At 42.9% G+C, this 18319-nt stretch overlaps 1 protein-coding gene across 3 annotated transcripts in view; it reads left to right on the top strand.

Annotated features, from left to right (window-relative positions):
• Positions 1 to 580: 580 nt before the first annotated feature.
• The window catches only part of C11H16orf70 (chromosome 11 C16orf70 homolog), a 35029-nt gene continuing 17290 nt past the window's right edge, over positions 581 to 18319 (top strand). Inside the window, exons 1-6 of one of the 3 annotated variants that reach the window (XM_038148583.1) lie at positions 581 to 630; positions 991 to 1118; positions 5842 to 5924; positions 9733 to 9816; positions 14470 to 14513; positions 14805 to 14884. In XM_038148583.1, coding sequence (XP_038004511.1) covers positions 1055 to 1118; positions 5842 to 5924; positions 9733 to 9816; positions 14470 to 14513; positions 14805 to 14884 — 355 coding nt within the window. In that variant the 5' untranslated portion in view covers positions 581 to 630; positions 991 to 1054. Of the gene's footprint in view, positions 631 to 823; positions 1119 to 5841; positions 5925 to 9732; positions 9817 to 14469; positions 14514 to 14804; positions 14885 to 18319 lie in introns of those variants that run through there. The other 2 variants (XR_005258333.1, XR_005258332.1) reach the window with 2 other exon arrangements.

Genomic DNA, 18319 nt, shown 5'->3' with positions numbered 1-18319 from the left:
TTCCATAAAGGAGGGCTGATCTGATGTGGGTTGTCCCAGGTGGTGGCACATCCTGGCAGACTGGGGGAGTTCAGTTTCCTCCTCATTCCGTGGAAGTTTCTGGCACCTGGGGGCTTTGGGTGTAACCAAAGCAGGTTCCTGCCTGGTGAGCCCCATCCCAAGGGAAATGTGGGCTTTCCTGGGGTCAGCACTCTTGGGTGGCACTACCCCTGTTTGCCCAGACAACCCTGCAAAGCCACTGACCTCGTCACTCCTTTCTTCCTTCCTGAGTCACTCCCGAGCTCATTCCGGCAGCTTTGCTCGTGCCTCTGACTAATTTCTCCCTAACTCTTCTTTCCTCCACTCCGCCCCTTTCAACTGGAAGAGCGGGATGGCCCTGGGCAGTGGTTTGGCTGGGTTATTCTGATTTATTCTGATTTGGATCCCGTGTCCTGGGGCGGCGGCCGTAGGGCTGAGCCCGACAGTGCCGGGCTGGGACTCGAACCCGGGTCTCCGCCTCTCCAAGCCGACGCCTTCCCCGCTCGCCCACGGCCGGGGGGCGGGGCTCACGCCGGCCCCGCCCTCTCCCCGCCCCCGCGCGGGCGCGCCTGACGACAGCTGCAAAGCACTTTTTCAGCAGCCGCAAGTGAGGTGAGTCGCGGCCCCGCGGCGCGGGGGGGGTCGGAGCCCCCCCGGCCCCTCAGGCCGGGCCGGGGCCGCGGGGCCGAGCGGCGGGGCCGCGCCCGCTCCCCGCCCGCTCCCCGCCCCGCCGGGGCCGCCCGCCCGCGCTCCGGCACCTGGCGGGGCGAGGCGAGCGGGCGGGGGGCGCGGGCGGCGGGGCCGCGGGCGGGGAGGGGCGGCGGTGGCGGCGGAGCCCGCGCCTCTCCCGGCAGCCCGGCGCGGGGCCCGCGGCGACCGGCGCCGCCCCGGGGCTGGGGGCGGCGAGTCCCCTCAGGGGGAGTGGCGGGGCCGGGCTCGGGCTGCCCGCTTCCCTCCCGCGTCCCTCCGCAGGGGTCCGGCGCAGCGACCCGGTGACCCGCCGTGCCAGCCCGCGGCCTCCGCGCTACCTGAGCCAATGCTAGATCTGGAGGTGGTGCCCGAGCGCTCTCTGGGGAACGAGCAATGGGAGTTCACCTTAGGTAAGTGTGTTCTTCCCCCGGCCTGGGCTGCGGGGCCGTGCGGGTCCCTCGGCGTCCGTAAGGGCTCTGCCGGCGCTCTCGGGGAGTTGGAGGGGGAAAGGGAGCGAGAGCCGAAGCTCGCCTGTCGCTCTCGCTAAAAATACCAAAGTAGAGCTTCAAGGAGTTCCTTGTAGCTCATAGTTTCACCTTTAGCTTTTGCGTGCCAACTCGTGCTTTGTTTATCTGATTGTGTGCTTTCATCTGCTCGTTTGCTTTCTTTTGTCTTGCCATGTAAGACTAGTCATTCTTTTAAATAACTCCGAAAAGAGGAAGCATGAATGTGCTGATTGTCACCTGAATGTGTGTCAGGTGATACTGGCAGCTTCGGCTGTGTGCCGATACTTACTCTAACTGCTGTGCTTTTCTGTACAAACCCTTCATAAACATGAGTCGAGTTTCACAATTGCTTTGTGTCGCTGTCGGGTTGCGAAATAGTGGAGAAAGTAAACTTTGGAGATATTTTCTCAGGGTTGGATAACAAGTGTTTTTCCCCCCAATCACTTATATTTTTTCATCTTGCTGAGTAGTCCTTCCCTACCAGTTATTGCTCGAGTCACTGTGATGAGAAAGAACTTTCCCCCAGCTGATGGAAATTCGGCCGGTGCTCGGCAGGACGCTTAAATGAGCAGTTGAAATGGGATGATGTGGGTTCTCTGGGTGACCCGTGTTTTCAAGCAGATATTGGTAGTCCTTAGAACTCTCAGAAAGTGCTGTAGATGTCACCTTTGCTGAGTGGTTGTGTGAGCTAGCAGTGCTGGCCTCTTTCAGTTCTGTTTTCCGTCGTTGCTGCAGCTCTGTGTGTGGTTAAAGGTGGTGGGGGTTTGGTGGATGCAGACTGTGTGTCACCCTCTGTGCCTGCCTGAACGTGAGCTTCACTTGGGCTGCTGCTCTTGTCACCTGTGGCAGCCAGGGGACAGACTGTCCCTAGAGACACTGTTACACAGCTGCCCTGAACTAGGTTGGACCTAAGGAGTGGTGCTGTGCCTTGGGGTTATTTGTACGAAACCCATCAAACACAAAGGGCTGTTTGTGCTGCTGTGACTTCAGTCAAGTACAGCTGGATGGTTACAGGCTCGGTGGCTTTTGGAGGCTAATTATAGCACCTCAGGTCCCACCCTTGGAAATCTGGGTGAACTCCTTGTACCCTAAGCGTTCTGTGCTCTCAGCTTGGTGCGACCTCCTGCCATCCTTTGGTGCCTGTGTTACCTGGGGAACAGCAGCCTCCAGCTGCATACCCTGACTGTCTTCATAAGTACAGAGTACCAGCTCCCCTCCATTCTCCACATCAAAGCAAGAAAAGGAAAGAGAAAATGTTTTTCCTTTCCCCAAGGAAAGCCTGTCACTGCAGTCTCATGGTTAAAATTTTCCAGCGTCTCTGTGTATGTGCACAAACACACACATGCATGGATGTGAGAGGGAGGAAACTCAGCTGTATTTCTTGGAGTAAACATAGCCACCACGTGATGTGTCTCATATATAATTAGCATGACCTGCTGGTGCAGAGCAGGGCCTGACTAGGTATGAGGATACTTGACTTTGTCCTGCACCAGCAGTGCTGTGTGAAGATTGTCCCTGCTGACAGAGCTGCTTCAGCCGTGGCCGTGCTGGTGTCACTGGGACTCCCACTGCCAGCGCTGTTCTACTTGTTATTTGTTTAGCTCTGCTCTTAGCAGAACTAATGGCAGTATTCCTGAACTGCTGCTGACTCTGGCTTCCAGTCCTGTGCCCACAATGGAGATGACTGAGGGGAAATGCCAGGAAAATTTTGTACATGACTTTTTGGATTCTGTTTCTGGCTCCAATGTTGACTCACATTGTGACTAGAGCATAAAAAATTTAACCGAGACTGAGTTTAGATACCTGTGCCACTGCACCTCTTGGGCTGCATTCCTGCTGTTTTAAAGGAGAACAATTAAATACTTACTCTGTAGTGCCTATAGCTATATTATTAGTGCCTATAGCTATATTATTAGTGTTTGAGATGTATAATTTCTAAGGCACACTTGCATTTCTCCTGGGCTTTGTACTTTCTTTTCCTACCGAGTTTCACATATCTTTACTTAATGCGTTATGATTCATCTTAGATTTTCTTGTATTTTTCTCCTGATCTTTAATCACGTCTCTATCCCCATCCCTTCAAGCCACACAGTCTTAGCACAGGCTGATGCTTCAAGCCGTGGTGCTCCTGACCAGTGTATGTGAGAGAACTGTCTTGTGCTGCTTGTATCACTCCAGCACTTAGAGGGAAAGGTCTGTGACAGAGGAGCCCTAGCACTGGTCCTTGTGGGCGTTACTGCCATGGCTCAGTTTGGTTGACTGTCTGATGTGCTGGAAACCATGTTTGCTTCCCCATTCCCCCTGACTGATGAGCAAGGGAAAAAGAATTCTTTGTTTTCCTCTTTGACTGCAAAGGCTGACGAATGTTGAGGAAAAAGGGGATGTTGTGTGTGAGAAGACTGGAGAAAAATAACCCATTTTTTTATTCCTCCTTTGACTTTCTAGAAGCAAATGGAGGCAAAGGGAACATACTGGCTGCTCAACGCATTTTGGGTCCTGTAGACTGTTCCTGGAGAATTTGAGTTGCTCACTGTAGCTCTGCTAAGCAGCTGCATGGCCAAATCTGTTTGATTCTCAGTGAGTGAAAACTGAACCAAGGCAGTCCATGTCCATTTGCTTGCAGCCTGAGAAAGCTGTGAGTAAGAGAGTCACATGAGCCATCTGTTTGCACACTTAGCAGCCCGGGATTGCATCAGTTTACGTGAACTTGGTGTTTCTGCACTTCTTGAGCTGGGTGCTGTTTGACTGAATCCCCACGGGCTGCTGGCACCACTGGCCTCTGGGTCCTGTCAGCTGTGCTGGCTGGGCTTCAGCCTGTGCCACTGGTTTATTTTTTAACTGAGCCCATGGTCTCAGCTCTGCAGGTCTTTTATGAAAGCTGACTTAGAACATGGGCCTTGTACTCTTCAGTCAACCTTACTTTTTTTTCTGGATTCGTACTTTTTGCCGGGTTGAGAAATGTGGAACTTTTACAGCAGCATCTTTGATCTTGGCTTCTTGCTGCTGTTCACGTTTCTATTCCATTTTGAAAATATTATCTAATGCATAATAACTGTCATCTTCAAACTCTGCTGCCTAGACTACAAGGCAACTGCTATTTCCTAGATAATAGGAAACAGTGCTGCTTTATTGTGTGGCTCTGCATTTTAATTTCATTACCATTATTAAAATAATAACTCTTTTTTACTTAATATCATCTGCTGATCTATAATTTCTAGCTGCAAACCAAATTGTTCCAAGATCATGGGCTTAGGTGAAAACCAGTTTTGCAGACAGGTTTGTATATGGTATTTACAAATTGAATCACTGTAGTTCTAATCTGTACATCTGTTTTATCAAAACTTGATTTCATCGTTTCAGCAAAGCTGCAATATATGGGCATGACAATGAAAAATATATTTTTGGGTTTTTTTTCAGTGTTATGCCATTACTACTTTAAAGCAGTACCCATGGTGAGCTAGATGTCTATGTTATAAATAGATATATATGGAAAAAGAGAGTTTTCTCACTTTAATACTGTAGATGATGTCTAAAAGGACATGACATATTGTCTTAGTTTGGTTGGTGTAGCAAGTAACTAAAAGTTTTGAATGTAATAGATGTAGGTTCTGAGGTAAATTATGCCTAATCAGGCCAACTTTCTTAACATTTAAAAACTAGAAATAGAAAAGGACAGGACAAGGAATGGAAATAAAATCTCAGATAACTAATCTAAATTGACTTGCAGCAGTTAATAGGAAAACAGAACTTCACAATTATGAGCTCATAACCTCACTTTATAAATGGCTGCTTTGAATCCAGGAATGTGATCACATTTCATTTGGAAAGGCAACAAAGGTTTTTAGTGTGATAAATGACGAGATGGTGTGGTGCTATTTTTTTTCTGCAGAATCAGCTGTTCCATTCTGCTTTCAAAAATATATAATTGTAATGATAAGATATACACTAAGGAAAGAAAAAAAAGTCCTTGAAATTTTAAGAGAGGCTGAGTGACTGTAAGTGTACTGCCTCAATTGAACCAAATTTTTGCTGTGTATATCCTGCCTGTAAACTGAGAAGGTGAAGTTTCTTCCTTGACACAAGTAGAGCCATATCAGCAGCTAATGTGGCCTCTTAGGTTTGAGGAGAATCGTTGCTCTGTGTTAGTGTTTGTATGTGTCTGGTGTGAATACCCAGTACCCCATCAAGGTTAATGAAGTGTGTAGTGAGAGGTGTTTCAGGAGCCTGTTGAATGTGTATCGGAGTGCCCTAGCCAGCTCCACTGGAGTTTGACATGGGCTATTTTATCACTTACTGGACTGATGACCCCAAAAAGCAGAAGATGTTGTGCACAGGCTGTGGCAAGCTCTTTGCTTTTTCTGCTTGAACTTTGGGGTTTAATTTTGTGTCTACAGAGACTTTTTACATATATGCCTAACAACTGGTAGATAAACAATGACTTTTCTGTTTCCAAACACCAGGTCTGTGCTGATACCATGAGTCAAGTCAGCTTGTTTGTTGACCACATACCTTTCTGTTGTAACTCGGTGTTTGCTGATGGTGGTTTGGTTAGCTCATGTGTAACCTTGCTGTTAAAAACCTTTGTAGACTGGTTTCTGCACTGAAGAAAACCTGTTTTTATTTCCAGGAATGCCGTTGGCTCAGGCTGTAGCAATTCTTCAGAAGCACTGTCGCATTATCAAAAACGTCCAGGTTCTCTACAGCGAGCAGGTGAGCAGGGCATGGGCTGCCCAGGAAAGGCACCTCATGGCGGATGAAACATGCTTTGTGCTCGTGTACATATTGGGAGAGTTGTGGGGCTGCTTGAAATTGAGCTGCACCAAATCATTGCCCCCCTGTGAGAGATGCAGCTTTTCTAAGTTTCTTGAATCCTCAGTACAGCAGCGCAGTGATTTAACAACTGTCAGTTTTGTATATGCAATGGAGGAGTGGCATTGTTTCTTCTTTAAGAAGTGAAATGTTATGTAATTAGCTGGACAATTTAATTCTAGTCTATTTATCATTGTGAAGTGGTGCTGCAGTTTAAAGAACTGAATCACTCATTACTTTCTGCTTTTGTGTTTGGTCCAGTGGTGATGAGCCCCATGAAAAACCTTCTGTACCTTTTCTCTGCATCTGCAAATTTTTCTGCAGAAAGTGGGTGCAGTGATTTAAGCCATCTATAAAATGTCTTAATCTTTCTTCATAACTCAGCAGTAAGTTCCTGATGTGTTTGACTTCCGTCAGAAGGGGACTAGAAGTAAAACCCTTCTGCTAGATCAAGTAAAATGTGTTATTCTGATGGAAGTGTAAGGCCAGATAGCACAAAGGAGTCTCAGATGTCTCAAAGGACTCTCCAGATGTTTTATGTGCAGTGCATGTTAATAAGAAGATGATATTCATATGTTGCAAATTACAGCTCTTTGCATCAGGAAAAAGGCAGAGTCTGTCCAATGTTAGTTTGTATCAAAATAAGGATTCAGGCCTTGTGCATTTGCAGTGAGTACTGCATGGCTAAGAACAACCTTGACTCTGGTGTTCAGGGCTGGATACATATTTCATGTTACTAAATGAATTATCCTTTTTTTTTTTTTTTTTTTTCACTTTATGTGGATTTATGGGTTTTCTGATGACTGAATTGCAAATCTGGCTCCTTGTGATTAATGCATGGGAGCATCTGTCTGGCAGTGAGCACGTTCCTTGTTTTTTGTACTCTTTGGAGGGTTTTAGTTTTTCTTACCACAGTGCGTTTGAACTATTTCTAGAGCTGTTTAGATAAATGATGAGATTCCTGTTCCACTCAGATGGTAGAATCACAGGAAGATTAGTGGCTCAGTGCCAGTGAGCAGAGGTGTACCGCTCCTTGGTTTTTACACCTCTTGGAAAGTTACATTGTTCTTGACTGGCTGCAGGGGGCAGGTTTAGTGGTTTGGGGGTTTTTTCCCAAAATGTACTAAGTGTAAAGATGTTTTAGCACCTGCATCATCTAACAAAATATTTCTTCCCATCTTTCTGGAATAGTTCTGATGATTATTTTTTTCCCGTATATCATTGCAATTCAGTGCCTGCTATTTTTTTTCACACACCACTCAGGGCCTGCATTTGACTGTCTGGCTCTGTCCTCACCCTTGTGCAGAGTGTCATGCATTTCATTAGCAGATGAGCACAAAGAGCTCAGTTCTTAGAAGATTCAAAGCCTTGAATTAACTTTGCCATGCACAACTTCTATCTCGAAAAAACTGTACCTGAGCAGCCTTCATGTTTTTCCTCTTTGCCTTGTAAAAGAATGCTTTTGAGCACTTTGATCAAATGCTATTTAAAGCTGTTGCATCTTTAAATTTGAATTTCTGATCCTAGAACTCCAGCAGTGAGTATTTCCTTTCAAAAATTTATATGGCAATTAAATGCAATTAGATCTGCCCATGGTGCTCTCTTTAACTTGACATAAATGGGATGCCCAAACTGTGCCAAAAAAGCTTGATGAATCCTTTTCTGGGAATAAAAGAATTTTAACTCATTTTTGGTCAGTTTAAGTGGGGTTGCCTAATTGCCTAAACTAATTGCCTTTGTTTTCCTGAGCTTCTTCCTCTGGATTGTGGTTGATGGCATTGTTCAGTGATAACAGCTTTTTCCTGCATCTTTGTGTAGATTAGCAATATAACTGCAGATCTGTGGTGCTTCCTTCAGGAAGATCTCTCCTGTTGCTTCTTGGCATCATCTTTCATACTTTAGGTTCTGCTTTTTGTATTGAAAGTCACATGAACTAAATTTGTGCCCTTGAATCTTTCCATGTATTAGAAAATATGCCAGCATAGAACAGAAGCTATTTGCTGTACTAATTATTAAGCTTTTCCTCAGATATTTGGGGTTTTTTTTCCATCCACTCGAAAGAACTTGTAATGCTCTCATTAATTTTGGAATAACCTTGTGAAAACTGTTTAGAAACCAATGAAATGCAGAGCATATCCCATAGCAGAACAACTCAGCTGGTGTATTTGAATGCCAGATCACAAGGCTTTTTTGCTCCATCTGTAGCCTTTCTAAATTAGATTTATAAGGGATTAGAAAATGACCGTCATGATCAACATTAGGCCTTTTTATCTCAAGCTTATAGTTCTGTTGCAATGCTGCTTCAGTTCTACATAGAGCCATCGAAGTTTGTCAGCAAGAGTGAGGTGCCATCAGTTGATGGCGTTGTGTGAAATGTTGTGAAAGTTTCATTTAGGACAGAGTTGACACCAGATCACTGGCGTTCAGGAAAGATGGGCTCAAACTGGACCAACTTGAGGAAAAGCTACTGCAGTGGTCCAGAGGAACAGGAAATCCTCATCACAGGGGATGGAAAGCCCCATGGCTTGTTTTAACTTAGTGATGTGAAGTCTGGGACCTGATTATTTGGCTAAGTGGTTTGGGAAGGGGTGGGATGTGCAGATGAAAATGCTTAGAAAGTATCAAGGCTAGAAGACAGAGCTGATGTGAGAAAATTGAGGATGAGAATTGGGCTTTTGACAATCAAACCCCAGATCTCCTCTCAGTAGAGCAAAGTAAGATAGCTTATGCTTAATTCATGAAAGGGCTGCATGGTGTGGCTGTCAACTTTAGAAGCCTTTATTTGCCCCAGTTGTCCATCCCCTTTCTGTCTTTTGCTAGGAAACTGCCGGGTGCAGTTCTAGGGCGTGAATCTTGCTGCCTGCCTGCCATTCAACCATTTTTCTCCTCTGAGACAGCTGTGGGGGATAGAGTATTTTGAAGCAAATGTACTTTAGATAGTACATGATCAAAAAGCTGAACGGGGGCCAAGTGACTGTATCTGTGTGGATTGTACTGATGGAGCAGAGAGCAGCTTCCCCAGCAGACTGAGAGGGTGTAGAGCCTCTACAGACACCAGGAAAGCCAGTGGAATGTCTCCTATTGACTCCAGCAGACTGCAAATTAAGCCTTTAGTTGTTATGATTCACAGTAACTAAGGAAACCTAAATTCACAACATGAAAGTCTGAAGCCTTCCGTTTGAGGCCTAAAAAAGAATGTGACAGTTTGATTTTTGAAGTGGAAAGCCATCTCTTTGTCAAGCACATGCCTGGTTCTGATGTGAGCCTTGGTAATTTTGTGCACCAAGAATGCAACAGAGGCTGTCCCTAGATGATGATGTCTCTGATGCTGAACTGGGAATGTTAATTTCCAAGGTGGGGTTTTGTTTGTTTCTCTTTTTTTTAAGTGGGGTTGGGGGTTATATTGTTTTGAGTTTTGTTTTTTTGGTTTTTTTCCTCCACTTACAGTAATGGACAAAGTACTCTTAGGAGGTTTTTGCAGGGCACAGGTATTATACAGGCACTTCTATTTCTTCTCTTAAGGAATCTGAAGGGTTGGAGAGGTTTGGCCAAATGTATTTTAATTATGTTTATTCATTGAACAAGTGATTGTTTTCTGAGGTAGGTTTGTTTTTCTAAAGTAACCAATTTATACTTTTACAGTGATGTATATCTTAAAAAGGAAGTCTTGAAATTAGAAGCCTAACAGCTTTTTTTCTTTGTTTTACAGTCACCTCTTAGCCATGACCTCATCCTTAACCTGACTCAGGATGGAATCAAACTGCTGTTTGATGCTTTCAATCAGAGACTTAAGGTAATAAAACACCTCTCCTGAAAACAGACAATGCACACCAAAACCCTGGGATGTATTGACACTTGACAGAGCATAAGTGGCTCCTTAAGACAAATTAAATGTCTGATGTTGAGTGCTCTCCTGTGATTATGAACTGCATTTCTTCAGTTTGGGATCTAAATCTTTGTTTCTAGAAGTAAGACACCTTACCTGTGCTCTGGGGATGTACAAGTGCCCCAGAAGTGTGATGGTGCAGTGTGGCCTCACCTGTCTTGTCTTGAGTGGCACAAAGTGCACGAGCCCCTTACTAAAGCTAAGCCTTGGGTTTGAAATCAGATTATCATTAATGCAAACCAGACAGTGTTGTTTTATGCCCAGGTTTTTCCTTTATCTAGGCTGCCATTTTATTTATGAAGTTAAACTTCCTCCTGTTCATAGTTTTCATTTAAGCTACCTTTGCAGAGTACTTGTGTGGCTGTGAGTGTGTGATTCCCCCAGAAAGCCACATCCAGGCCTCTGGTGAGCAGTTGGCTCCTGCACTGACTTCAGTTTGTTCTGGATGGGTTTTGATTCTTTCAATTGATGTCTTCAGTTCTGCTTTTAGGTGAACAAGAGTTGATGTGCATCTCTCAAGGATGCTTAGTGTAGTTTAGATGCAAAATAAAAGGCAGGCTGGTTGCTACCTTCTCATGGCATTTATCCCAGCAAATATCTGTAATGGAAGTGGTATTTTTTATCCATACAAAGTGAGCAACTGTGGGACTGTAGAGGTATGACTGCATGGGTAGGAAATTTTGAAAACCTCTTAACTGAAGCCTTTAAAATATCTGTGTGTAACTTCTTAGTTATTCAGAGTGGTCCTTTCAGCCAGACCAGCTGTGCTGAATAATTGTCAGTGATTCTCACCTGGTGGGTGTAAATTTCTCTGTGACAGAAGTGTTTAGGTGTTGATTTGGCTAATTGGGTGAGAGTGAACTGCTCTAACTGCTGTGCTGCTTGACATGTGAAAGCAGAAGTGTGGAGTTAAGTGTGATACTAAAAAATGGAATGCTTACAGTCTAGGTAAATCTGGAATATGGTGCTCACATCCAAACTTTCAGGGTTTGGAACAGTGGTAGGTGGAGCCCTCTGCCCTTTACTCACATTTAAAATAAAACCAGCAGGAAAATACCGCTCTCCAAAGTTCAGCCATTGCTTTATCCCAAAAATTACTGTAGGAGAGAAGCATGTGCTATCAGCTGAAACTCAAGCTCTTTATATATATATATATATATATATATGAAATTGTTGAATAGCAACCCAGATTAGTTGTTAAAAGTGCTTGAAAGTACTGATTTCTCTAAGAATAGGCTGTAACACCATGGTATGCTTGTATTTTTCTAAAAAAAATTACATTATAAAAATACACATTTTGAAGAAAATTTTCAGTTCAAATTGAGCTCATCTGAGGGACAACTGAGCACTTTTTTTCCCCTGGATTTCTGTTTGTAATTGCCTTATGGTAGTTTTTGTTCATGAAGTCTTTCTATAATAATGGTATTCTTGTTTTTGACAAGTTTTTGAATTTACTTATTCAGACTGTGTATGTGGATTCACAGTTTTTAAGAGAATATCTTGAGAATTCTTTGTCAGCTGTATGAAATCTTTCTAACTGGATGTAATTCTGTAGGAGATTGAATTAAAAGTTGGCATAATCATTTCAAGTACATGGCTTGCTGACTGGCTTTTTTGGGAATGTTGCAATCCTGTAGTGTTTTTGAGGTGCTGTAAGTAATGTATACCATGTATCTTCATCTCCAGTTTCTGAGGGTCTGATTTTGTCACACCCAGTGTGCTAAGAACCAAGCAAGAGCTTTTCTTGCCTTTCTGTATTTTTTTGCCTTTTTTCCTTGCTTTTCTGTATTTATAAAACTAGTTTTAAAGAAAAAATAGAACCCCCAAACTCTTCTGGTATGTGTTTCTAGGTTTGTTTCAAAAATAAAAATAATGCAGGAGAAACAATCTCTTCTGTTTTGTTGTGGTTCAGTGGTCTGTGATACTTCTGTTTGTTTGTTTGAACTATGAATAGTCAAGCTGTGTAAATGCATACAGTGCTATGAAAACTTACACTTGTAAAAGTGTTCAGAAAGCTTTCTAGAAGAAATCCAATGGGATCAGTTCAGAAGTGAGCAACAGCACTTGTTAAAAGGTACACTAGGTGTAGAGTAATGCCTGTTTTCAGGATGGTGTGACTGTTTTCAGTGTTGCTCAGCAGCAGCAAAAACTGGAGAAATCAGGAGACCTTTATTCTTTGTGTGCTTTTTTTAATACACACTTGCTAATAAATTTGACTGTGAAAGAGGTTGAAATATAGGCTACTAAGATGGAAATCTTGGCAGTTCCAAGGAAGCTGGTGTAAGAATAAAGTCAGCAATATTACTAAGAAGTTTCCTCCATTTTTTCAGGGAGGAGGGGGAAAGACTCACCTTCAGTAGGCAAAGCATTGCAGGAGATGTTGCTGATGTGAATTGGTAGATCCAGGACCAGATTCTGAAAGCAATTTTAGCATTAAGGTGTCTCATGTGTCCTCCCTCTGAGGTGGAGAAAGAGTTGGCTTTCATAGCATTGGTCTGTTATTGCTGGTAACAGACATCTGAACATTTTTGCAAGTCTTTGTAGTGATTATCAAACAGTGAGTGTGAGGAAACATCAGCTTTTACTCATTTAAAGCAACTGTCTTCTGACTGTGTAGTAAACCCCTCACTGAACAGTCCTTGGTCTTCTCAGTTTATGTTCTCTGCACATAGAATCACACTGGTCCTTTTGTCAGTGTAGCTGCTGTAATTTAGAGAAGAATTTTTTTATCAAGTGCTCTGGCCTGTTCTTCATTATGATTTTTATGACTTCTGAGATTTATTGACTGCCATTAATTTTTGCTACGTTTTACTCATTTACTCCTGTGCTGTTGGTAAAAAGAAATGTTGGTTTGAGTTGATCTGTTTGAACCTTGGGAAGAGGACTGTCGGCAAACTGGTGCCTGTTGGCTGCTGTCAGGGTGTTTCTCCTGGGGGGAACCACATTTGTGCCACTGCAGTTCTTTGTGCACTGCTCCTGTTGTTCAGCTCATCCTTTTGTCTTGCACCGTGCAGTTCTGGTAGAACTTCAGGAGGGTGCCCAGTGCACACAGCATAGGCTGCAAAACAAGATCTGGGGTGGGGCTGCTTCTCTCTATTTTCAGAAAAAAATTTTGTGGAGGGAAAAGATGTGCAAGAGCACTAAAAAAAAAGGTAAAATCAGTCCTAGCTTTTCATAAAAGTAGCCTTTGTTTTTTAATAGGCTTTAACAGTAAAGGAAATCTGGACATGTCAACTGCACTTGAATTAAAATACTAGATAACTAGGTTTTTCCAAGAAGCATAATTCCAAGGGTATTTTATTAAGAAGAAGGTTTGTTGTCTTGTTGGTTCTGCCAAAATGTTAATTTGTTACTTACTTTGTGCCCTGCTTGTTGCTTATATTTTGAAATGCCATTAAATGATGATTTTTTTTTTTTCTAAATATATATAGAGGCAGTGGTTTAAACATGGCAAGTTGTTTTATTTAGGGTTTTTTGCTGGGCATCTCCCAAAACCAAGACTTCCTTTTCAGCTGGTGATATTTTTAGGTTTTAAAGCCACACTTGGTAGCAAGCTGCTTGGGAAATTCTGCTTTATTCTCTTTCTGAAGAGTGCGTCCTGCCAGAATCTGCCAGTGATTTGCTGGGGGATTATACAAAACAAAAAACGTGTTTTACCTTTGCTTTATGGTGGTTATGAGCTGTATGTGTTTTCTTTTCCTGCTGACACAGGAACACATATGTAAGGTGGAAGAAGCTTGTGTTTTTCCATGGCTACTTGCCAAAAATCATCTGCTTAAAGCCCAGTATAGCCTCAAAATCCAGTGGTAGTCATAAAAATCATATGACATCAGTCTCAGATGCATGTTTGCAGTAATGTGTTCAGAACAAAGGATCCATATCTAATGTTTCCTGCAGAGAGGAAATCTCCTTGGAATATTCAGTAAGGTTTAAAGCGTTTTCTGGATATCAGAACTGGATATTACTGCTTGCCCTGATTCCTCATGGGCTGTTCATCTGCAATGCTTGGTGAGGTTGCAAGCTATCTTAAATATAATTGAAATGGGATATTATTGCTAAGCCTTGCTGTGCTCATCTTTTACTTTAGAAGTGCTGGAAAGTTACAGCAGTGCAGTCAGTGTAAGGCCTTTGTGCCCTCACAGGCATTCTTCAGGGTAATAGGAGCAACCCAAGGAATGGCCCATTGGCATTCTTCAGAGGATTCCCTAATTAGCTAATCCTTGCTGTTGCTTTCTTTTGAATTTGTTTGAGTAAACTTTATTTACTCAAATCAAGATCCTGATGTGCCAGTGGCAGGATTTTTGCCTGCAGGCAGTAGTGATACACATGGGATGTGGGGGTTCTCCCCTGAACCCAGGGCTGTTCACTCCTTATTTCAGATGTGTAGTTGTTGAGTCAGTTTTTGAAGTTTGGTCTCTGACACTGTGGTTTATCTTGGCAGAGTTCTGTAAGAAGGGGAGCAAACAGCACTAGCTAGTCTTGCCTTTTGACAAGCATTTACCTCTGATATGATTTGCAAGTGTCTGAACTGTGGCAATGTTTTTGTTTCCTGTGTTTCAGGTGATTGAAGTTTATGACTTGACTAAGGTGAAGTTAAAATATTGGTAAGTGGTATAAGACATCCCATGATTTCCTCTTGGTTAGAGTGGCTGGTTTTACTCACTTTTTAAAAAATCCTTAATTAATTTTCTCAATTATTCATTTTAAAAATCAAAAATAGCTGTCATAAAGGAGTGTGCATAATCATCCTTTCTTGAACATGGCACTCAGTTAAATTATGGGTTTACTCTTCAGTCTTGGAGACTTCTGACAATTTAGATGTGGTATTGCCATTAGTAAATGTTTGTAGCATCTTTGGTTTCCTTCAGGCAGATTAATTCTGTTTTCTTTTTCAGTGGTGTCCATTTTAACTCTCAGGCAATTGCTCCAACCATAGAACAAATTGATCAGTCATTTGGAGCAACACATCCAGGAGGTAAGCCAAAAAATGTCTGAGAAGCACACCTAGCCTGACAGACTTCTTTCTAGGAAGCCTTTCCAGTATGTCTGCCTAGAGCAATGTGGAGGCAGTTCTGTTGTCATATGATCTGGAGCTGTGTTCCAGGATGGTCATATTCTTACAGATGGGAAATCATGTAAAATGTATTGTCAGTTTGCTTGTGACTCTTTTTTAAAAGGGAAATGGTGAGGCAGAGAGTTACTGGCACAGAGTGGTGTATTCAGATGTCATTAATGATCTGTTTTGAACTGCCAGCACCAGAAAACTGTGATCTTTGTTGTTGATGCTGTTGTTGTTACAGGTCCTTATGCATGGTCAGCTCTCGAGCATCCTTCAGGATTGTGTATCCCGTGAGCACAGACACTTGAGCTGCTCTCTGTGCAGAGGCAGCCAGGGCTGTTTGCTCAGTCTCCGTGCTCTGTGAATGTGGTTATACCCCTGCTAGGCAGGAGCAGCATGAGCTGTGTGTAACTGGCTTACACCTCCCTGAGCTCCCTCCTCTGCTGGGGACACTGGGGAGGTGTGCACTCAGTCTACGTGCAGCATGAGCAGAACCAGGACAAGTTTGTTTAACCTGGCTGAACCCACTCTGACTCTTGCACAGCCCCTTGGCTGTTCACCATCTCTGCAGCAGGAAAAAGACTATCTTTAAGCTCCTTGTTTATGTATGAAAACGAGGAGTGGATTTAAGGGGGTTCTTAGGCCATGAAAATAAGCTGGTGGAGAAACTTTTGAACTTTATAATTAAGCTGCCCGGGAACTTTCAAGAAATGGAGCCACAAACTGGCACAACAAGGAGGAACTTTACCTCCATATAGTCAAGATACCATTTTCAGAGCCTCATTTTCTATTTTTAGCTTAAGCCAGTCCATTTGCAGTAGGCAGGCTGATCCCAAACAGGCGAATGTTCTTTGTGATGGATGGTGATTGCATATCCAGCCTTTGTCTCTTCTCTCTGCAGACAATCTCTTGCACATTACAGAACAGGATTTATTAACTGGGGAGGGTCATGTGGGTAGAGCAGTATTATTGCATAAAAGCCTGCAGTAGTAGATGAATATCAGATTGAGATAAATGAAACTTGGAACATTTCTAGCTGTAATACTCCAAGGACCAGAATTACCCCTTCAAAATTTTGGTCCTGACATTAACAGATCCTCTTAGACAGAAGCTCTGAAATCTATGGTTAGATCTATTATGGAAATGGTATGTAAGTGTAGAAATAAAGAAGGGTAAAAGTGGTTCCATGCCCTGGGTGGGTTATCATTTTATTTGTCCTGTGATGATGGTTTATTTGCAAATATGTGGAAGTGGAGCACTTCCAAAATTGTGGTATTAGGAACTGTAAAAATACATATCTATCCGTAAGCATTGCCTGTGGTAGTGGTAGCGTATTTTATTACTGCATACAATTGTATGCAAGCACTTAAAAACATAGTTTGGCACCACGTGTCCTTGTGCTGAATTTGCAGATCTTGTGCATCTGTCATATTCAATTAAGACTTGCATGCTTGCTTCATCTGGTGATAGTTTTTCATAACATCTTTTCGTCTAGTGACATGTAGATAAGAAAATGTATTTATTAAAATGCTGGCCTCTATTACCATTTCACTAGTGCATTTGCTTATTCAAGTTTCCTCGTTGGAAAAATATTTCTTCCATTAACAGCCTACTTAGCAGAAGTAAATGCTCTGTATTAAGCTGCCTGTCGCAGACAGTTTGAACTGTATTATGCAACACAAGTTTTTGATAACTCTTTTTTTCCCTTTGTGTTTTCTGAAACAGAAAAGGTGAAGAAACAGAATGGTTTTCAGCATGGGGGAGGGATGGTGATGGTGTTTTCATGTCCCACAAAAATTGGAGCTGGGTGGGAGGAGAAACCTTCCTCTTAATGTGACCAAAGCACCAAATGTCAGGTTCCATGAATGAAAGGAATATAATAATCCCTTTACTTCTCTGTGCTAATGCTCCTCCAAAGCCCCAGTGCAAGCACATCAGACTTACTTTGTTTTTTATCTCTGTTAAATAACCTCCACTAGAATTTCACTCAAAATGTTGTCTTTCACTTAAAACCAAGGTGGTTGCAGCAGAACTTTCCTGCAACAGGATACACAGTGCTAGTTACAAAATAAATTTCAAAAGGTTAGCAACAGTTTTGTGTTGAAACCAACCTTCAGTGAGCATTTTTGGTTTTGCCAGATCAGTGGTTTTAAAAAAGAAGAGTCATCAGAAAAATCAATCAGCTTCATTACTTCTTGGCTAATGTTAGTTTGAAACATTGCAGTACCTTTGTCATGGGGCTTATTGAAATACAACCATTTTGGAGGTCAACAGCTTCATCAAAGCCAAGATTTTTATCCCACATTTCCACGATTCTCTGACCTGACCTCCTGCTGGGAAGGGCTCGCTTTTGCCAGCGGCTCTATTGAAACCATATTCTGTCCTGAGTCCTCATGGACGTGGCTTTGTGCCAAAGTGCCATTCAGCAAGGACCAGGGCTGTGGGGTTGAACTCAAGCCATAAGGTAGAAGAAAAAGTCCTCCTTCCCACCTACCATAGTGGCCTTGCAAGGATGAAGAGGGTTGCTGAGTTCTGGCTCTCTAACTCTCGGACTTCACCTTCCCCTAAGGTGCCAGAAAAGTCTTGTGCTTGATACCAGTAAGGATTGACTTTTGGATCTGCCTCTGCTTTTAGTAAAGCTGTGTCTATTTTGCAGCCTTGCTGGTGTTGGTGGCTTTGTCCTGTCAGCTCTACAGAAATATTTCCCAGCTGGTCACACTCTGTTGCCTTCCTGGAAGGCAAACCTCCTCCCTATCCCCCACCCAGAGTGCAGCAGCAAAGAAGCAGTCTTTTTGCTTCTATCAGCAATTTTGAATGGAATTAGCAGGGTACCTGTGTGATAAAAAAAAAATAGAAATAATAATACAAAAAATCTTTACCTTGTTCAGTCATGTAGTTGTGATCTATGGTTTTGAGGGAGACATGAGAGAACTTCCCAAGAATAAAAAAATTCCTTGCCCTTTAAACCTAAACATCAACAAACATTGCAGGGGATGGGAACTGATGCAATTTGTATAATCAGATACCACACTTGGCATGACTAGGGGAAAAATAGTTCTCCAGCTGGCTGTGGGCTTTGGAAAAGATGTATCATAATTTATCACATGAGAGAGATTTGTATAATTTCCCTGCCGATCAAAACATTTCCCTCTCTCCACACGTTTTCCTTTCACTGACAAGCATGGAAAAGACTCTTAGCCAGCACTTTCTGTAGAAAAGGCAAATGATAACTTTCAAAAAAGTTAAATGCTTATTGCTCAACTATTATTTTTCTATCCTGGGTGGCCTGGCATTGTCCAGATACCCTGTGATGTGTCTTCAAGTCGAACATTTGAAAGGCACTGTGGGAGG

Source organism: Motacilla alba, chromosome 11 (genome assembly GCF_015832195.1).
Source record: "Motacilla alba alba isolate MOTALB_02 chromosome 11, Motacilla_alba_V1.0_pri, whole genome shotgun sequence".
NCBI classification, from domain to species: Eukaryota; Metazoa; Chordata; class Aves; order Passeriformes; family Motacillidae; genus Motacilla; species Motacilla alba.
Note: the sequence above shows the minus strand (reverse complement) of the source record. Positions and strands in the feature narration are given on the sequence as shown.